The sequence below is a fragment of the Schistocerca gregaria genome, chromosome 6 (assembly GCF_023897955.1).
Source record: "Schistocerca gregaria isolate iqSchGreg1 chromosome 6, iqSchGreg1.2, whole genome shotgun sequence".
In the NCBI taxonomy this organism is placed as follows: Eukaryota; Metazoa; Arthropoda; class Insecta; order Orthoptera; family Acrididae; genus Schistocerca; species Schistocerca gregaria.
The window spans coordinates 78871069-78890334 of record NC_064925.1 but is presented as its reverse complement, the minus strand read 5'-3'; the positions used below and the strand labels follow the sequence as shown (position 1 = coordinate 78890334).

Genomic DNA, 19266 nt, shown 5'->3' with positions numbered 1-19266 from the left:
TGTGACGGTAGTTTCTTCCCAAAGCTGAGCTGCGGAATGTAAGTAGGCTCTGTGTTATTTTATAAATCGCGGATGAGACACTGGTTTTGGCGAATTTATGCGCTAGGGCGATCGATTTACTGTCGTCCTTTGGATAGTTCGATAGTAAGGAATAGTTAGCTGTGATAGATACAGAGTGAGCCAGGTTCGAGAGAAGGAGATTTGCAGGTGATGAGTTTTTGGGAATCGTTGGAACCGATATGCTGTCCGTGGTGTAAGTAGTGGTCGCGACTCGCCCAGAGGTAATTGGGTTGTTAGCTGCTTTGTTGGAGTGATTTGGTAGTGACTGGCGTGTGTCGAGAAGGGAAAGCCTCGAACACATTTTGTTGTTGTTTAAATACCACAATCATACAGCGGACCTATAATTGGTTCGTATAGATTTGAAATGTGTCACTGTAATGTGATAGATTGCACCAGTAGTAGAATTGACAAGCGACGAGAATAGAAGGAACCATTTACAAGCAACACGCACCTAAACAAAAACTTCGTTAGTCAAAGTGACGAGTGGCCTATTTCAATTTAGGAAACTTTGTGGGTCGCGTTTTGCTAACGCCTGAGGAGGCTCAGAATTGTGTTAAATTGTTAGGGTTAAAGAGGCGGTGGCGCCTTGAATTTTTGTTTATTTTTTTTTATTATTGAGTTTCCGTTTTTGTGGGGTGAGTTAGTTTTTGCTGGCACTCGCTCACTTACGTGAAATAAATTGTATTGAGATACCTAGACCCAATAAACACCAGTTTTCTTCATCTTGGTATTGAAGCTCTTGTTTTCCGTGTTTGCTTTAACAATACATATGTTTTTGGATAGGGTCCGCCTTTACCAAAACGCAGTTTTGTTTTATAACCCAAACATGTTTCACTGCAGTTGCAGTATCCTCATTGGGCTTTTATTTTCCATCTGTTAAAGATAAAGAACGTTCTTTGTTCTTTTGTATACATGTAGCTATTGGCTTTTAAAAAATGTAATTATAGATATTTGAAAAAACACATAAATTATGAAAATCCGTACCTTTTTACCACATGTTGTGGTTTTTCTGACGTCTTGTGTTTCTACAGTGACCGTTTGTTCCACAGTTTGTCATCTGCAACCACTTATACCTTAAAGTAGATAAATTGTTTAAGCCAAAATTACGATTTGAAGAACTATGTTATTATTATGCCTGAAATTATTTAATTCTGTGTGTGTGTGTGTGTGTGTGTGTGTGTGTGTGTGTGTGTGCGCGTGTGTGAGTGTCTATTTACATGGTGTTTCACTTACTCTTTTTTCGTCTTCATCACTGTCAAACACTGAATATTGAGTTGCCACTGCCACTGTCACTGTCACTCACTGTTTCACTGTTTATCAGCTGTTAAAACAAAACATGGCTGGCAGTGGAACAGCTGGAGGTGTAAAAACAAGATGGCTGACAGTGGAACAGTTGAAGGTGTTCCTGGCGGTTGTTTGAACCTTTCAGAGGTGACTGACATTTTTTTTTTTCTTTTAGTGTGTGTGTGTGTGTGTGTGTGTGTGTGTGTGTGTAAATGGGGGAGACAGAGAGAGAAAGAGAGGGAGAGAGAGAGAGAGAGATTTTAGGTTTCAGGTTTTTTTTGTGTGGGGGATAGGGGTTAAGATCTCTATAGGTTGGTTTTGTATGTTAATTCTTTGAGGGCAGAGAACAGAGTGCCATTGCAGAGAGCTGTGTATTCATTTATCATTTGTTTGCCTTCCACTATGGCTTTTTGTATCTGGTAATTTTCTTCGATTATCAGTTTTTGCGAGGGGCTGTTGCTGCATTTGAGAATTTTCAAATCCGTATTGATGTTTGTTGGGCTATGTTTCTTGTCCATGAGGTGATCAGCAAATGTGGAATAACAGCTGTTACTTTTTAATGCTCTTTTGTGTTCTGTATATCTGGTATTAAAGTTTCTGGTTGTCTGTCCTATATAAACTGCTTTGCAATCCTGGCATGTTAATTGGTAAATACCAGATGTGTTGTGTTTGTCTGTGCTTGTGTTGGTTGTCCTTAGTTTTTTCTGTGTTGAGTTGTCTGTCCTGTAGGCTATTTTTATCCCTTGTTTTTTGAGTATGTTGCCTATTCTGTGTACTGTTTTGTTGTTATAGGTGAGAGTGAACCATCTGTTTGTCGTTATGGGTGTTTCCTGTTCATGTGTGTCATTGGTGGGTTCTGTGTGTTTGTAGGTTGAGGCTTTTGTTTTTGTGTGTTGGGTGTCCTTTTTAATTTTGCTTTAATTTTGTGGTTTAGTTTATCTATAGTGTTTGTGTCATATCCATTCTCCACTGCTATTTGTCTGATTGTCTGCAATTCATTCTTGTAGTTGTTATCAGTGAGTGGGGTTTTGTTTAGTCTGTGTAGCATATACTGGAAGCCGGCTAGTTTGTGTATAATCGGATGATTAGAGTCTTTGTGAATGGTTGTGCTAGTGGTGGTCGCTTTCCTGAATATAGAGAATTGGTGTTGGTTGTTGTGTCTGTATATTGTGAGGTCAAGGAAGTTTAGCCTTTTGTCGTGTTCTGTTTCTATGGTGAATTTTATTTTTGGGTGTACTTTGTTTATATCACTGTGGAGTTGTTGGATGCGACTTGGTGTTTCATCTATAAGGCATATGATGTCATCTACATAACGGTACCAATATATTATCCGGTATTGTTTGGGTCTAACTATTGTTTCGAATAATTTATTTTCAATGTGATTGAGAAAGATGTTGGCTAGGACTCCACTGACTGGTGACCCCATTGGAAGCCCATCTTCTTGTGAGTAAAACTGATTGTCAAAGGAGAAGTAGTTTTGTTGTGTGATAAGTTTTACGATGCTAGTTATTTCATTTATGTGGGGTTCGGGAATTTTGGCTTATTCTTCTAATTGTTGTCTGATGATGTTGATGGTTTCAGTGGTGGGGATATTGGTGTACATGGATGTGATGCCAAATGATGTGAGTGTGGCTGTTGTGGGTATGTTGATGTCTTTGATTTGCTGTACCAGCTCTTCAGTGTTGCGTATCCTTCTGTTATTTGTGTATATGTAATGTTTCTGTATGTATGTGTGAATTTCTCTGGCTAAGTGGTATGTGGGTGCACTTCTGAAGTTGACTACAGGGCGTATAGGAATGCCATCCTTGTGGAGCTTTAGTAGGCTGTTCAGTGTGGGTGCTTGGGGGTTCTTTTGTTTCAACCATTTTGCTTTCTCATTTGTGAATATGTGTGAGATATTTTTTAGAAGTGTTATTGTGTTTTTCTGGTATCTTTGTGTTGGGTCACTGGTTAGCTTTGTTATGTTGTTGTCTTCCAGGAATTTTAAGGTTTTTTGCTTGTGTTCACCCTGTTTTATTATTATCATGGTGCTGCCCTTGTCTGATCTTGTGATGAGTGCCTCATTGTTTTTAAGTTTGTCCTTTATTTTTCTAGAGGTTTTTTCTTCTTCAGTTTTTGTTCCTGTCAATATGTTGTTTTTGTTTTCTTTTATTATGTATCTTATTTCTTCTGTGACTAATTCTCTTGTCAGACCTGCATTGAAGTTTTGGTTATTGTTTCTTTCTTGTTGTTTTATGATGTACTCACTTTCTGTGATAAGATTCTCCACTGTCTTGTGTGTGATGTGTGTGTTGACATTGTATTTTGGGCCTTTTTCTAGAAAACTTATTTCTTGGTTGGTTAGTGGTATGTCAGTAAAGTTTACCAAACGTTTGTGGGATGTGTGGTTTGCTTGTTTTCTATTTTTATGTGCAAAAGCTTTGTTTTGTTTTAAAAGAGTGTTTAGTTTTTGTTGTTGTTTATTCCATTTTGATTTTATTTGTGTTTCTGTGTTTTGTTTGACTGTATTCATGATATCGTTGAATATTTCAGAGACTTTAATGTGGTTTCCTAGTTCCAGGTGAATTTTGAATAGTTCAACATTGAGTTCTTGCTTTTTTATATGTAGGTTTCTAATTTATTGCATCAGCCACTCAATTTCAGCTTTGTGTTTGGCATGACGAGCTGCAGGTGACATACTGTTTACATTTACATGTATATAGTTAGGTATTACATTATATGAAAGACAAAGTCTATTGAATTTTATATTTAAAATAGTTTGATGTAACTTTGCTGTAGTGTTCCGGAATTTGTTGTAGAGCTTGCTCGGAAATGCCTGGCAAGGCGTCGAAATAATCATCTTGGTATTGAAGCTCTTGTTTTCCGTGTTTTCTTTACCAATACATATGTTTTTGGGTAGGGTCCGCCTTTAGCAAAACACAGTTTTGTTTTATAACCAATTTTCTTGTTGTTTTTTTAATCTCATTTTTCGTTTTTGATCGTTGTATCTTCTCTGGGCGGAAGTCGCAAGAGACCCGTTTCAGTTAGTCGTTCATCCATTAACTCAGTTTTTTTATTACAGAGGGCAGCTAACCCTCTGACCGAACACGCTGAGTTACCGTGCCGGCTTCGGTTAAAAGAAACCTTTACATGTATTCAGTTATTAGCTGTTGTGTGTAGCTATATTTTGTGACAAAAGCAGAGGTTTACTTTCAGAGATATTAATAACGCTTTTCATGACACAATTTTACAATGGTATTTGTAAGTTTTGCGTGATCAAAATGTTCATTAATTTAGTTGATCCACGTTGAATATATGGAGAGTAGATATGCTAAACAGTTAAAACGATTTCATTTGTGGAAAGAGTGTCCTAAGTTGTCGAAAGTTATCACGGGCAAGTCAGCGATTATACTTATAACAAAGATTCGTAAATCTGTGGAATACGTTACGTCGTATTATTTACATAGCAACGCTGGACTAAACAAAAAGAGATTTAATGGTAGCATCTATTATCTTAATCCTTATAGATATCGGTGAAAGCATGTTAAAGTGAATTGGTCGTAACACGACGATATATTGGATATAAATATTGGAAGTAATTAAAAAATTACGAGACTTTTCCAGAAATAGTGTGCTGCGGTGTGAGAATTTTGTTGTGTGTGAGAACAATTGCAGGCTCGAGATGACATTTAGCTTTACATAATATGGTAATTTCCAAGAATGATTGCCTATCGAAATCGAGGGATCCAAACGATACATATCGAACGTGCGATTGTAAATCGATCACGCAACTCCGCTGGCGTGCGTCAAGAGTATGTTTACGTTGGGCACTACACGACAAAACAAAAGCGTTTCAAAGATACTTGTCACTGCAAAGGAGATGACTTACCTTACTCATCGACGGTGTTGTCGTCATGTGAAAGTCCATTACGGTGGTCTGGATGTATAATTTGGATGAGTCGAACCATGTATTCTTCCAGAAACTCGTTCGTTTTCCGAACTGTCCGTAATGAAAGTATAACGGTATTTCAGCATCGAAACGGTTCTAAGAAGTCTTACACACTTCGAACCACCACAGTCTACACAGTCCCGCCGGCCGATGTGGCCGAGCGGTTCTATGCGCTTTAGTCTGGAACCGCGCGACCGCTTCGCTCGCAGTTTCGAATCCTGCCTCGGGCATGGATGTGTGATATCCTTAGGTTAGTTAAGTTTAAGTAGTTCTACGTTCTAGGGGACTGATGACCTCCGCTGTTAAGTCCCATAGTGCTCAGAGCCATTTAAACCATTTACACAGTCCCTTTTTTCGTCCTGTGGTAGTACTCCATATTTGCGGCAAAAATCTAACAATTTTCTACGCTGGATAATCATGGAATTAGACTCTTCCATGTGAGAGAATCCGCCGAAGAAACGTTAAATACGCCAGACATCCAACTCACTAGCGACATAAATCGTCTGGGTTTCCCTAGAAACTCACGAATAATTCGCGGAGGCATTTAATTTAGAGCAACTAAAGGAACCATTCAAAACAGATAAAAATGACGATCACAAATAATTGATCAGAATGCCCGCCAGCGGAGTTGCATGATCGATTTACGATCGCACGCTCGATATGTATCGTTTGGATCCCTCGACTTCGATAGGCAATCATTCTTGGAATTTACCCCTAGTATAAACAGGTATTGTAATTAAAGTGGTTTGGTGCTTTGTTTTGAGCGATAGTAGGATAACGGAACTTGTTATCGAAATCTGCCTGTCTCGTAATTGCTGCTCGATATTGTTTGTCAGTGTCATTTGAATGTTTTAGCGTGTCTATTCGTGCTGTAATAGTGTCACTGTACGATTACGACGCTGTGTTTAGTAGAGGTGCTGTTATGAAACATCCCCTTAGAAAAATTATACAAGACTGTGCTTAAACTGACACACAACAGTTTTTAGCGCAACGCAATCTGACTTTCAATAATCCCTACAAGAGAATGGCCCTGACTAACATTAGCCTATATGTTTCACAAATCACTTACCTCACAAAAATCTTCGTTACTCGAACTACTGCAATACAGCGAGCGCCACTACTGCCAGCTAACTAAAAGATTCAAACTACGGAAGTCACTAACTACTGATAGGCACAGTTAGCAAATGAAAGATTTTAATAGAGAACAAACAATGTATTTACCTTTGTAGTCATAATATATATATCAGTTCATGACACCAATTCTTACAAATTTCAAAACTCCGCCATCTCTCTCCCCACGTCCACCGCTGCTGGCGGCTCACCTCCAACTGCGCAACGCTACGCGCTGTTAGCATCCAGCTGCCGCTGCCCAACACTACAATGGCAGACAACAATGCAAACTAAACACAGACTGCGCACAGCACAGCCAGTGATTTTTCATACCGAGCGCTACGTGGCGTTACCAATAAGAAAACGTAAACAGCCAACTTACACTGTTTATTATTATTCGAAGTCTGTGTCTGCTGTCTCGTCAGTGGTTATGATTGCTGAAGCACTAATTATCAGAGGGTTGATATGTCTTCCATTTGTCTTTTAAGAGTGCAAGTACGTTACGAGCTAGACTTTAGTATTTGCCAGGCGCTCCGCTACTACTGGAATCTTCTGAAAACTAATAGCGATCCACAGTCATAACAACGACTGTAAAATTAAAACTGCACCATATTCATGCTGCAGTGGTCAATTGTTTAACTCAAGTAATTTTGCTCGGGAGGAAGCCATACATCAGCGGCATGGCGGCGTTGGTACAGTACGATCCGTTGTCACTGTGAGTTCGACCTTGAGTACCGCCAGTCGGCGCGTTACAAAGACTCGAACCTCCGACGGGGGGAGGCTCTCGGACCGTGACAAGACGCCACCGATATTAATGTAAGGAGAAATGTTGGAATGTGGTGCATTTATAACTACTGTAGATATAGTGTCGAGAAGGCTCCCAACAATGCAGTCAGTCAGTTCCGTGCAATGTGTGTGTGTGAGTTCACGGTTGAAAGAGAGACGTACATTAACAACGTGAAATACATTTTAGTTAAGAGGTATTAACTAGTAGCTCGGACCCACTAAACTGTTCGCTAGTGTAGTATATTTTGTCTGCCAATGTCTTTGCACTGACAGGGCTAATTTTCTGTGCTGAGAGTGCGTTAGAGCACTGCTTGCCAAACTGTGGTCCGTGGACCCCTTAGGGGTCCGCCGGCTCTTTCCAGGGGGTCCGCCGCCATCTTTCGCCAAATCGAGTAAAATAATGAGTAAAATTATTGAATAAAAATGAGAAAATCAAATTCATCACTATTTTTTTGTGTGAAAAATACACTCCTGGAAATTGAAAAAAGAACACATTGACACCGGTGTGTCAGACCCACCATACTTGCTCTGGACACTGCGAGAGGGCCGTACAAGCAATGATCACACGCACGGCCCAGCGGAAACACCAGGAACCGCGGTGTTGGCCGTCGAATGGCGCTAGCTGCGCAGCATTTGTGCACCGCCGCCGTCAGTGTCAGCCAGTTTGCCGTGGCATACGGAGCTCCATCGCAGTCTTTAACACTGGTAGCATGCCGCGACAGCGTGGACGTGAACCGTAAGTGCAGTTGACGGACTTTGAGCGAGGGCGTATAGTGGGCATGCGGGAGGCCGGGTGGACGTACCGCCGAATTGCTCAACACGTGGGGCGTGAGGCGTGAGGTCTCCACAGTACATCGATGTTGTCGCCAGTGGTCGGCGGAAGGTGCACGTGCCCATCGACCTGGGACCGGACCGCAGCGACGCACGGATGAGCGCCAAGACCGTAGGATCCTACGCAGTGCCGTAGGGGACCACACCGCCACTTCCCAGCAAATTAGGGACACTGTTGCTCCTGGGGTATCAGCGACGACCATTCGCAACCGTCTCTATGAAGCTGGGCTACGGTCCAGCACACCGTTAGGCCGTCTTCCGCTCACGCCCCAACATCGTGCAGCCCGTCTCCAGTGGTGTCGCGACAGGCGTGAATGGAGGGACGAATGGAGACGTGTCGTCTTCAGCGATGAGAGTCGCTTCTGCCTTGGTGCCACTGATGGTCATATGCGTGTTTGGCGCCGTGCAGGTGAGCGCCACAATCAGGACTGCATACGACCGAGGCACACAGGGCCAACACCCGGCATCATGGTGTGGGGAGCGATCTCCTACACTGGCCGTACACCTCTGGTGATCGTCGAGGGGACACTGAATAGTGCACGGTACATCCAAACCGTCATCGAACCCATCGTTCTACCATTCCTAGACCGGCAAGGGAACTTGCTGTTCCAACAGGACAATGCACGTCCGCCTGTATCCCGTGCCACCCAACGTGCTCTAGAAGGTGTAAGTCAACTACCCTGGCCAGCAAGATCTCCGGCTCTGTCCCCCATTGAGCATGTTTCGGACTGGATGAAGCGTCGTCTCACGCGATCTGCACGTCCAGCACGAACGCTGGTCCAACTGAGGCGGCAGGTGGAAATGGCATGGCAAGCCGTTCCACAGGACTACATCCAGCATCTCTACGATCGTCTCCATGGGAGAATAGCAGCCTGCATTGCTGCGAAAGGTGGATATACACTGTACTAGTGCCGACATTGTGCATGCTCTGTTGCCTGTGTCTATGTGCCTGTGGTTCTGTCAGTGTGATCATGTGAAGTATCTGACCCCAGGAATGTGTCAATAAAGTTTCCCCTTCCTGGACAATGAATTCACGGTGTTCTTATTTCAATTTCCAGGAGTGTATTTGTACTTTTACTTCAGTTCGTATCCCCAAGCAGCCTTTGCGGTTCCTAAGTGAGAACGTATACACAGTTCAGTGCCGGAGAATGCGGTTTCTCTGATCGACTGTTTAACAATACGGGTGGCGTTTGTGCGGCGTCTCAGGGCGCTAGGTGCGCTCAAACGACCAATCACAGCGCTCGCTGGCACGTATGCCGCCCCAGGCATTATTAAATGTTAAACTTGTTTTGTCAGTGCACTACCTATTTCATAAGTCGATTTTTGACCAGTTTATTACTTCTAACATGGACCGGTGGCTGAAGTCGGGATCATTGAAGAAGGGTGCAGTTTCTCCATCGCCTTCACAACAAGGGAAGTTTCCAGTTGAAATGAATGAGGAGGGTGGACGACCAAAGGAAGACTTTACATCCTTTTGAACATTTTTCTTCGGATTTCACGAAAACACACACACACACACACACACACACACACACACACACACACACACACACACACACACACACACGACTGTTACGAAATATGGTTGCTCCTCACACAACAGTAGCCAAATAGTGGAAGTGAACAGACCATAAGCGGCAGCTTGTCAACAGCGAACAGTTTGGACGTAACGTTGATTGCGCATGGAGGAAGACAGCTCAATTACCAAGTAATTTTAATCAGGCTATAGTGTCTTGAACAAAGGGAGTAAATTCACTAGTAAGTGTGTGGATACAGTGGGAATTCAAACTGGATCGTTAATTTCAAGTTGTTTTCATTCATCTCTAAACCAAAGACTATTGATACTTTGGGTGGGATGGGGGGAGGAGGTGGGGGGAGGGGGTGGGGGGAGGGGGTGGGGGGAGGGGGTCATTGGGAACACGGAACTTGCATTAAGAAGCTTTCAGTTCCCATGAGTTTCGCTCTGAAATTTAAAGTTACTATGCTCTTGACTGACTAGGGGTCCGCCATGGATTTCCGACTGAAGAAGGGGTCCATCAGCTGAAAAGTTTGGGAATCCCTGCACTGGGGGAAGACATTTGGGACAGACGCTGATGGGAGTACCAAACCTGAAAAAAGTCACAACACGTTGTACGACTTTGGATCAACGTTCACTTGTTTCGTGTCGCTACGAGTCTATGCTCATGATGCAGTACAGTGTACACTGGCACCAGTAGTGCAATTTTGTGTCTTCTTCGCTATAAAGAGTTTAGTTTTAATTCTCAGTGACACACCTGCTTTGTGTACAGAGGGATATGAGATACTAAATCTGGGCTGTCAGCTAACTTAAGCAGGTTAGGTTAATAGCGAGTGAAGGCTGTCAGTACCAGTAGAGTGCCTTCAAGAAGTGCCCGAATAACACTGTGATTTCATCCGGCACATTGTTTATTAGCGGTGGCGGGTTACGTTATGTGGACGAACACCACTTTACGCCACAACAACTCAAGAAATCTTTCTCCAGGCGTCGACTGGCGATGTTACTTCACCAGTGATAGTCTCTGTACCTGATGGAGGAGGAGGAGATTAGTGTTCAACGTCCCGTCGACATCGAGGTCATCAGAGGCGTAGCATAGGCCTACTCCCGGTTCAGGAAAGGATGGAGAAGAATAGCAGTCGTGCCCTAAGGAAACATCCCAGCATTTGCTTCAAACAATTTAGGGAACTCAGAGAAAACTGAAATCAGGATGGCCAGACACGGGTTCGAAGAGTCACCCTCCCGAATGCCCAAGTGTGCTAACTACTGCGCTGCACCGCTCAATCTGTACCTGATGGTGTGAAATGAGCGAAGTCACATGTTTCTGACATACTGCGGCTGCTCATCTGTTGTTGTTGCCCAGCACTGACTTGTCGAGAATACTGCTGTAGTGAGCCCATTTACCTGCTATTACTATCAGTAATACCCTGTGTGAACACCCATACCATTTTGATTTTGTTGTTCATGGCGGGTTATTAGGTGATGGCAACATTCCTTAGATAGTGGCGATGTCGGTACATCCTCGACACGGTAAGGTTGTTATCTAGCGCCCAAAGTACATCACCGTCAACATCACCTTTCACTGTAACAAGTGAAAAGTCCACTGCCAGAAAATCGTGGGGTACGAAGTTCACCATGCATCGGGTATCCGCGAACTGGTCTTGGCCAAATGCGTTGATAGCACAACTCTCGCTTATCCTATACCCCACTGTCACACTGGCAGCCAGTAGATGGTCTGTCGAAGTCCCAGGAATATGAGACGCTCAACCACTCCTTCCTCCATGGCGACAGGTGCGCACTCTCTCCAGCGCAGCACATGTGTCCATTTCATTTTCTCGTGTGTATTCATGGTGAACCCGAACCAACAACAAAACGTTGAAGTCTGTTCGGTGATATTTTCAGAGCATTTTGGTAATATCGACGCATGGCCTCTGATGCTTGATTACAAGCTAATAGCTTAGTTCTGATTCGTTAGGTGTTTTACCCATTTACCTCTGCTTTTGTGCAAATATCTTTGCGACAGTGAAAGAGCAGGTAATTTTCAATCAGCAAAAGATAGAAAACAGTGCAATGATGCCTACATACAGATGTAGACTACTGTGATGTGGTTACTGTCGCCACTGGAACAATGAGAAAGCTTAGCATAGGGCTACTGTGCTGCTTATCCATTACACTCAGTGCACCCATGCACGATGTGCATATCGGCCAACTCTTCTTCAGTAAGCCTGTCTATACTATGGTGTATCACTGTTACTGTTCAACTAAGATTGCTGGAAAATCAAACCCGGGACAGAATCGACGGTACTGAATGCAATGCTGAGAGCGCAGGGTAAAGGGGGCATCATTGTTATCAACAAGTACTGTATCTGAATGGAACAAGACCTATAGCTGATACCGTCTGCAGTTGCACTGTTGTGCAGTGCAATACAGGCAGAAAGATCAATCGGGATTAGAAAAGAAATGAAATCGAATTATCGCCGTAGACCATGTCTTCCTTATACTAAGAAAAAAAAATCCGAAATTATCAATGAACATCGTCTGGAATTTCGTCGGTGGATTTAATATTCATCTTGTACATCCAATTAACTTCACATAAACAATAAACCACGAGGGCTATCCCTCAAGTAAGGTTACAAGGAATGTAGCTTTAGCATGGAATGTCCGTTGGGGACGCCGGTACAACTGCACTCTACTGGGAAGGCAGCGGAAGGATCGAGCACTCCCAACAATCAGTAGCTTGTCGATTAGCGTTGTGGTGACTGTTACAAATGAGCGTTCTCATACCGGCTCCTGCCAAGTGCGAAATGCGCGCTGTAATTCGCTACCTAATTACTAAAGGCTTGAACGCCGGTGCAAAGTTGTTTCAATTTATGGAGAGGACGTAAGCTCACGGGAGCATGTGACGAAATGGGTACGGAATTTCAATTTTGGAAGAACGGAAATTCACCATGAAGACAGAAGCGAATGGTCGTCTTTTGTGACTTACGATGTGCTGCAAAAAATTGAAGAACATCTTCATTTTGGTCGCCGTTCGATAATTGACGACCTCCATGCAGTTTGTCCAAACATTTCACGAAATCTTGTTCATGAAATCGTAACTATCGACTAAATTATCGCAAATTATGTGCGCGATGGTGCCCAAGAGGCTTACCGAAGCGCACAAAATCAACAGTCAGTGCCGCTTGCGAACTCCTTGACCGTTTTGAGACTGAAGCCGAGGCTTTCCTCAACTCTATAGTGACAGGAGATGAAACTTGGGCTTATCGCCATACTCCAGAGAGCAAACGACAATGAGTGCAATGGTGCCTTCAGCCAAAAATTTCAAAACTCAGTAAACAGCGCGGAAAGTCATGGACTCAATATATTCCACCAACACCAGTCAGGCAAAGACTGTCATTCTAGGATCATGCAGCCTCACCGTACTTTGCATTGATGTCAATGACATTTGCAGACCTTTTGCACAGTTACTGAATTGGGATCGGTGTGCCACTATCATGGACACCATATTCTCCCGAATTCAGTCCTATGGATTTCTGTTTACGTGGGTAGATTTAGCGTTTGGTGTACAAAAAATCGATAGACACTCCAGATGAGCTGGCTGAATGTTTGCCTGAAGCTGCAGACGTTATTCGTAAAATAAGCAGCTAAATGCCAGTTGTGTATTAGTGCACACAAACGTCATTTTCAGCAACATCTCTGAAATAATATTCATCACAGACCTTCTCTAAATATAAGTAGCATCAAAATCTTTCATGAACCCCTAGGGGTTCACAGTTTTGTCACATTAAACAAATGTTCCTTTTTTATCTACTACAAACATTCTAAAATTTTGTATACCATGTGCAGGTTTTTTACACCCCATATATAGTCATGTGTACATCGTTATGTCAGTATGAAAACAGTGGAAGGAGTAAGACAGAAAAACAGATGACTTACAGGCCAGTGGCATGATGCCCTCGTGCTTGGCCACGCCCACAAGCATGGGCATGGCGTGGAAGTTGGCATCCCGGATGGCATCCAACGGCTTCTTTCCTAGGACTGCCGGTTTGGTGATATTCGTCTGCACCACGGGCAGAGCGCCTCCCAGGCCCGTACCACCACTCAACATGTCGTCGATCTGGCAACACACGTCACCAGCACGTCACTTTAGAGCACCTGGGATCACGCTGACGCATTGTTCCTGAATTAGTTAACTCATTAATATGTGTAATACAGCATATAAGCACAGAAAAGAAACTAGGCAAGGCGACGACAAAGCACATATCACAGATATAAAAAAAGACGAGTTTTTTAGGGTAGAAATAAAATACTGGAACAGTTAAAGAAAATGCTTACAAAAATCTTACTACTTCATCTTTGTATTATTTTTCCATGTAACTACCAATAACATTTAAGAATTTATCTCGTCTCTTAAGGAAGCTCACACATTCACTGTGCATGCAATTCAGCAACATCAGCAGTCAACCAAATAAAGCAATGTCTCGAGGCTACTTGCTGAAGTGTCGGGAGTCAAACCATTTCTTCATGTGAATGAAGAGGTAAAAATAATGTCGAGTGAGGTCTGAGCTGTACAGCGCATCTTTCAAAATGACCAGTTGGAAATTACAACAAATCGAAATTTTATTATTTAGAGAAATACATTCTGATTTAATAAAATTTCTCACTGGGGCCTGAATTTCCAGAACATCTGTTTTGTGTGGGGTTAGTTTATGCTAAATGATTCAATCAGATTACTGAACTGGGAACCACGTTGGTTGCTAGGAACCAATTAAAATGTAGCGGCAGTGTACACAAAATCGAGGAAGGTCAACTGTCAGGAGGGTTAACCGGAATATAGAGTACTAGCCTTTTCCTCATAGCTTCACATGCATATGCATCCTACACATATAGCGATCACACCACTTCATCCCCTTCTATCTTTCCTCCTCTTCCTCACTCTGTCTGTCCACCTCATCCTCCCACCTCTATATGTATGTCTCCTTCTCCCAACTATCTTTCTATCTCTCTTCATGTACTCCTCCCCTCTCTTTGCCTATTTCTTACACCCCTCTCACTGATAATATCTTCCTCGCCCCACTCTTCCTTTTCCACTTACCCACTACCCCTCTACACTTTCAACCTGCCTCATGCATCGCCTCCTCTTCCCCTCTCTCATTCCATTTCCTCCTCCCTCTCCCTCTGTCCATCTGCTCCTCTGTCTACCTTAAACTATCCCCAGCCATGCTCATGAGCACCTGTATTCCCTGCAATACAATTCAATAAAGCAGAGTAGGCCTACTCCTGCAGTGTGTCTGTCATACTGGACAGGCAAGGCATCATGGGCTTGAATATCATCTGTTTGCCCCTTATGTAAAGGGCAACATGCAAAGCATATCGATAAAGCAGCTGATACCACTCCAACATAACACATCAGTCATTCAGGGTACCCTACATGTTGGGAAAGGAAAACTGTTTCCTGCTTCTGAAATCTATCCTGACCTGCAAAATAGATTGATCTGGAAGGCTGATACTGTTCCCACACAACACGCTCGTCGTGCAGGGCTGCATAGACGTCAAGCATTGGAAAAAAAGCATTTCCCCCTGTATCTCCATTGCTATTGGAAGTTATAAGTGCCAGAGTGCTGATACTCGTGAGACATGCTGTTTCTGTGCCAGATTTGGTGGAAATCGATTCAGAGGCTTGAGAGGAGATCCCAGAGGTACAGACATCCACACATGCCCTCATAAAACTTTACCATTGCATATGAAGCACATCCAAAAGCTTCCTCAGATGTACCATATACAGCTAAAGACACTCATTGATGATTATGTCCTGTATAGCTACCAGGTTGTAGGGATGCTGCTTGCTAAGTTTCACCTACTGTTCCAAACAGTTGGAGCCTTTTCTTACCCTGTTAACATCATGTGATATATTGGGCCAGTTAAAGTGAGGCAGGGTGCTTGACGATATTCATGGAGACCTGTGAACACGACTGTTGTCACCTTCGAAGGTGGGAGTGTCCACATCATAGTCATTGTGAAGGCTTAGGCGGAAATACAGCCCCTGATCACAGAAAATATTAAACAGATGTCGTATTCTTTTTTTACAATATACATAATCAGTAGAGCACGAAGAACATTCCTAAACATCACAGAACCACCTACAGTCTGAACTGCATGTTACACACACTGCAGGTTAAATGCCACTTTAGGCCATCAGCGTACACCATGATTTGTGTCTTTTGGGAAGAGGCAAAGTTGCGCAGCTTCTTGGACCACTGCAAACACGTCCAGTCAGTTATTGTCGACTTCCTGTGTTTTTGCAGTTTTAGGTGCCACTGTGAGCAATGGTCTTCCGTCAGGTTCCCGACTCTGAATATCAATTCCATACGGTTCCCTTCGCAGTATTCGCTCGAAAACTGACTGACTGACTGACTGGTCCTGCATTCATTAGCAGCAGCAATTCCTGTGGGGCTTCTGTTGTCGCTAATAGGATTTCATAATCGTCTTCAGTCTCTCTCCGTTAGGATCTTTTTACAACCGCTATTCTTATTTGGACAAATGCATGATATACATTGTGCTGTCTTACGATATATTTATTCACTACTGGTTTCTATCATGGACCATTTTCACCGTGGAAAAATATCTGTTGTGACAACTTCACATGTCTTACAAGCTGTTTACCCAGAAAAGTATGCACCCGAGTAAATGGCATATGAAGCTGTCACAATATTTTTCCACTGTGAAGACAGTCCAGGTTCGAAACTGGTAGTGAACAGATATGTTGTAAGACAGCACAGTGCGTATCATGCATTTCTCCAAGTACACTAATGCTGTTGACAGTCGCCTGCAAAATTTTTGCGCTATTCTTACACTGTCAGTGCACTCATCCTCTGCATCATTTGAAAATATGCCAACTTGCTTCTAGCTGCACCACACTTCACGCCTCCAGTTATCAATTGTCCAGTTTCTCTGTCGTTTCCTCCACTAAACATGTGCAACTTCATGTGTTGCTGTAGAGTTATGGCCATCTGAGAGATACCTGGTTCTAAATGTCAATTGCTTGCAATGTTTGCTTGCAGTGTTTTCTTCGACTGGTTCAGATGTAGCTGCATTGATTGAAGCACCTCTCGGTTTTGAAACCGATTGCCACTGATAAGTCGTGTCGTATGCTGCATTACGCGGCTTCAAGCAGTACGCCATTTTTTTGTGTCGCTGGACAGTCTACACTGATACTCCAACAAACTGGGAAACTACATTCATAGTGTGCTCACGGCCTGATGCGATAGCTTCTTTCTGACATCCTTGCACGTCTCCACTTTTGCACACAATACTGCACTGTCATATAAGAGTACATACTACTTCACCAACATGACTTACGTCAGTGACTAGTATTTGATCTAGTTAATGATAAAGACATATCCTGTCAAGGACAGCTATGCAAATGGTTCCTTCCTTAACGGCAATAATATATTCTGATAGGGCTCGACATGTAAGCGGTTCCTGCTTGTACCCTCTCTATAATTTTGGCAATGAGCCGTGATATGAAATGCATCTGTCTGCACTCTTGCCATAAAACAATTTTTTGCTTTAATAAATGTACTTCTGCTAGTTCTTTATTTAATTTAAGGGTCCACATATCATAATCTTCACCTAATAATGCCCTCTCTATAAAAATACAACAGATAACTTCGTTTCATTTAAATCTTTCAACAATAGGGTCAAAGTACCACACCTAACATTAATCATAGCTAATATATCTTATTGTTTGTTATAGGCACCATGGACTAAGATGGAAATGTTACATATATGTTTTGGATTTCTTTTAAACATTCCATATGAATTATCTTTTTATCAAGTATGTTTGAGTTAATTCGAATATACACAAAGAGACTACACTTATCAAAATAATGCTAGCCACAGCTCGTACTGTAAATCAATTAAATTTACCAATATATCTACTCTGAATAATGATAGAGAAAGGCTGGGGTGTGTTCACGAAAAAACATAAGAGTTAGGATAGGAATATCATAGTTGCCATTGGTTCACTCATCAAGAAAATAGAAGTGAAAGTGATCCTTACTGCACAGAGCGAGGCGGTACAGTGGTAATCACATTGGACTTTCATTTGGTAGGATGATGGTTCAAACCTGCATCCGGCCATCCTGATTTATGTTTTCCGCGATTTCCCTAAATCGCTTCAGGCAAATGCCATGATGGTTCCTTTGAAATGGCACGCCGACTTCCTTCCCCATCCTTCCATAATCTGATGGAACTGATGACCTCACTGTTTGGTCCCCTCCCCCAAATCAATCAACCGACCAATCCTTACTGCTGATAGCCAGTCCGAGACCCATGGCATACTTAACAGAGAAGCCTCAGCTCATCTCAGAGACAGTGCCAAACAGGGAAAGTCAGTTACATTATACAACCCCAAAATGAAGAAAATTAAGTCTCTCATGTAAGTATTCTTGCTGTTCCACAATTTTACATCAGTCCAACGATCACCAAAGAAATGAACTGAATGTGGTAGGTGGCATGTGATGGAACACGACTGTATGTATACAAAGAAATCCCATCTCTTGTATGGCAAAACTCAAATTATACTTGAAAATCAGCAGATACATTGCATTAGCACTGAAATTACAAGCATTCACTGATGAGTAATGGAAGAAAGAACCTGATTTCTACCACCAGACTCCTAGCTGAAAAAGGTCACCAACTTTCAAATGCCTCAAAGCAAAGGAAAATGTAAAATTTAATTCCACATTTTACACTGATGTGTTCCATGACTTTACACATTGGAAGCAATTCCAATTTACTAATTGTATCAGAGAAAAAAGTTTCTTTATACTAAACACTATGTGGTAGCCAACTCACTCATAGACAAAGTATTCTCTCTCAGAAAATGAAAAAATGATGGTAAATCCACACCAAAAATTACTCCTATGATAATTATCAAGGGTTTCCCTAATATCCCAAATCCTGAAATAAAGATTGTTAAATATGAACATCACACACTAAGTAGATTCAAATTCTTCCATTCACAGACTATCTAAAGAAACACCTGTTCTCACCCAGTCTCAACAGCAAACAGTGCTTATGCCATATGAGCGGTAACCATCCCTCGCTTGCCCTTTTCATGAGGAATGAGCAAAACACTGTTGCCAACGTCACCATGATTACTTGCTCAGGCACCTGCCCTAGTGGTCAACTTAAACCTCTCGGCCTTTGCAACTAAGCTACCACTATTGCATAACTACAGAATCAGACAACAGATTCTGGCCACCCTTATAAAACTCACAGTTACTCATCCAACTTACAAATGCTGCATTAAATAATGCGGGAAGGACAGAGGAAGGATATCGACCACAAAACAAATTACTTTCCTCCAAGAAGCATGCTACATTTCCAAACGGTTAACGAGTTGTATTGCAGGACAGATCTGCAACATCATAAATGTATGAATATATGAGATGGATCTGATGGATTCGACTCATCACACTACATCCTGCGAAAAGACAATATGTAGGAACGACGTAGCTTCACAGTGGAAGATTAGTTCTAAATATTTTCAAAATGTTCATCACTTATTTGTTTCTTCTATAGTGTGTTCAAAACACTATCAAGGCTTACAGATCTCCACAATACCTCAATTAGAGCCATGAATGTACGTACCAAGAGTGAACTTCTTCACAAATATACACAAAAGTAAAAAAAGGAAGAGGAAAAATGAAATTTACATTCATTGAAAATAATCAGCAAAAAGTAAGAT

At 42.4% G+C, this 19266-nt stretch overlaps 1 protein-coding gene across 1 annotated transcript in view; it reads right to left on the bottom strand.

Moving 5' to 3' along the window:
• The window catches only part of LOC126278041 (cholinesterase 2-like), a 224371-nt gene that overhangs the window by 73772 nt on the left and 131333 nt on the right, over positions 1-19266 (bottom strand). Inside the window, exon 7 of the mRNA XM_049977796.1 lies at positions 13449-13629. Within this exon, the coding sequence (XP_049833753.1) occupies positions 13449-13629 (181 nt within the window). The remainder of the gene's footprint in view (positions 1-13448; positions 13630-19266) is intronic.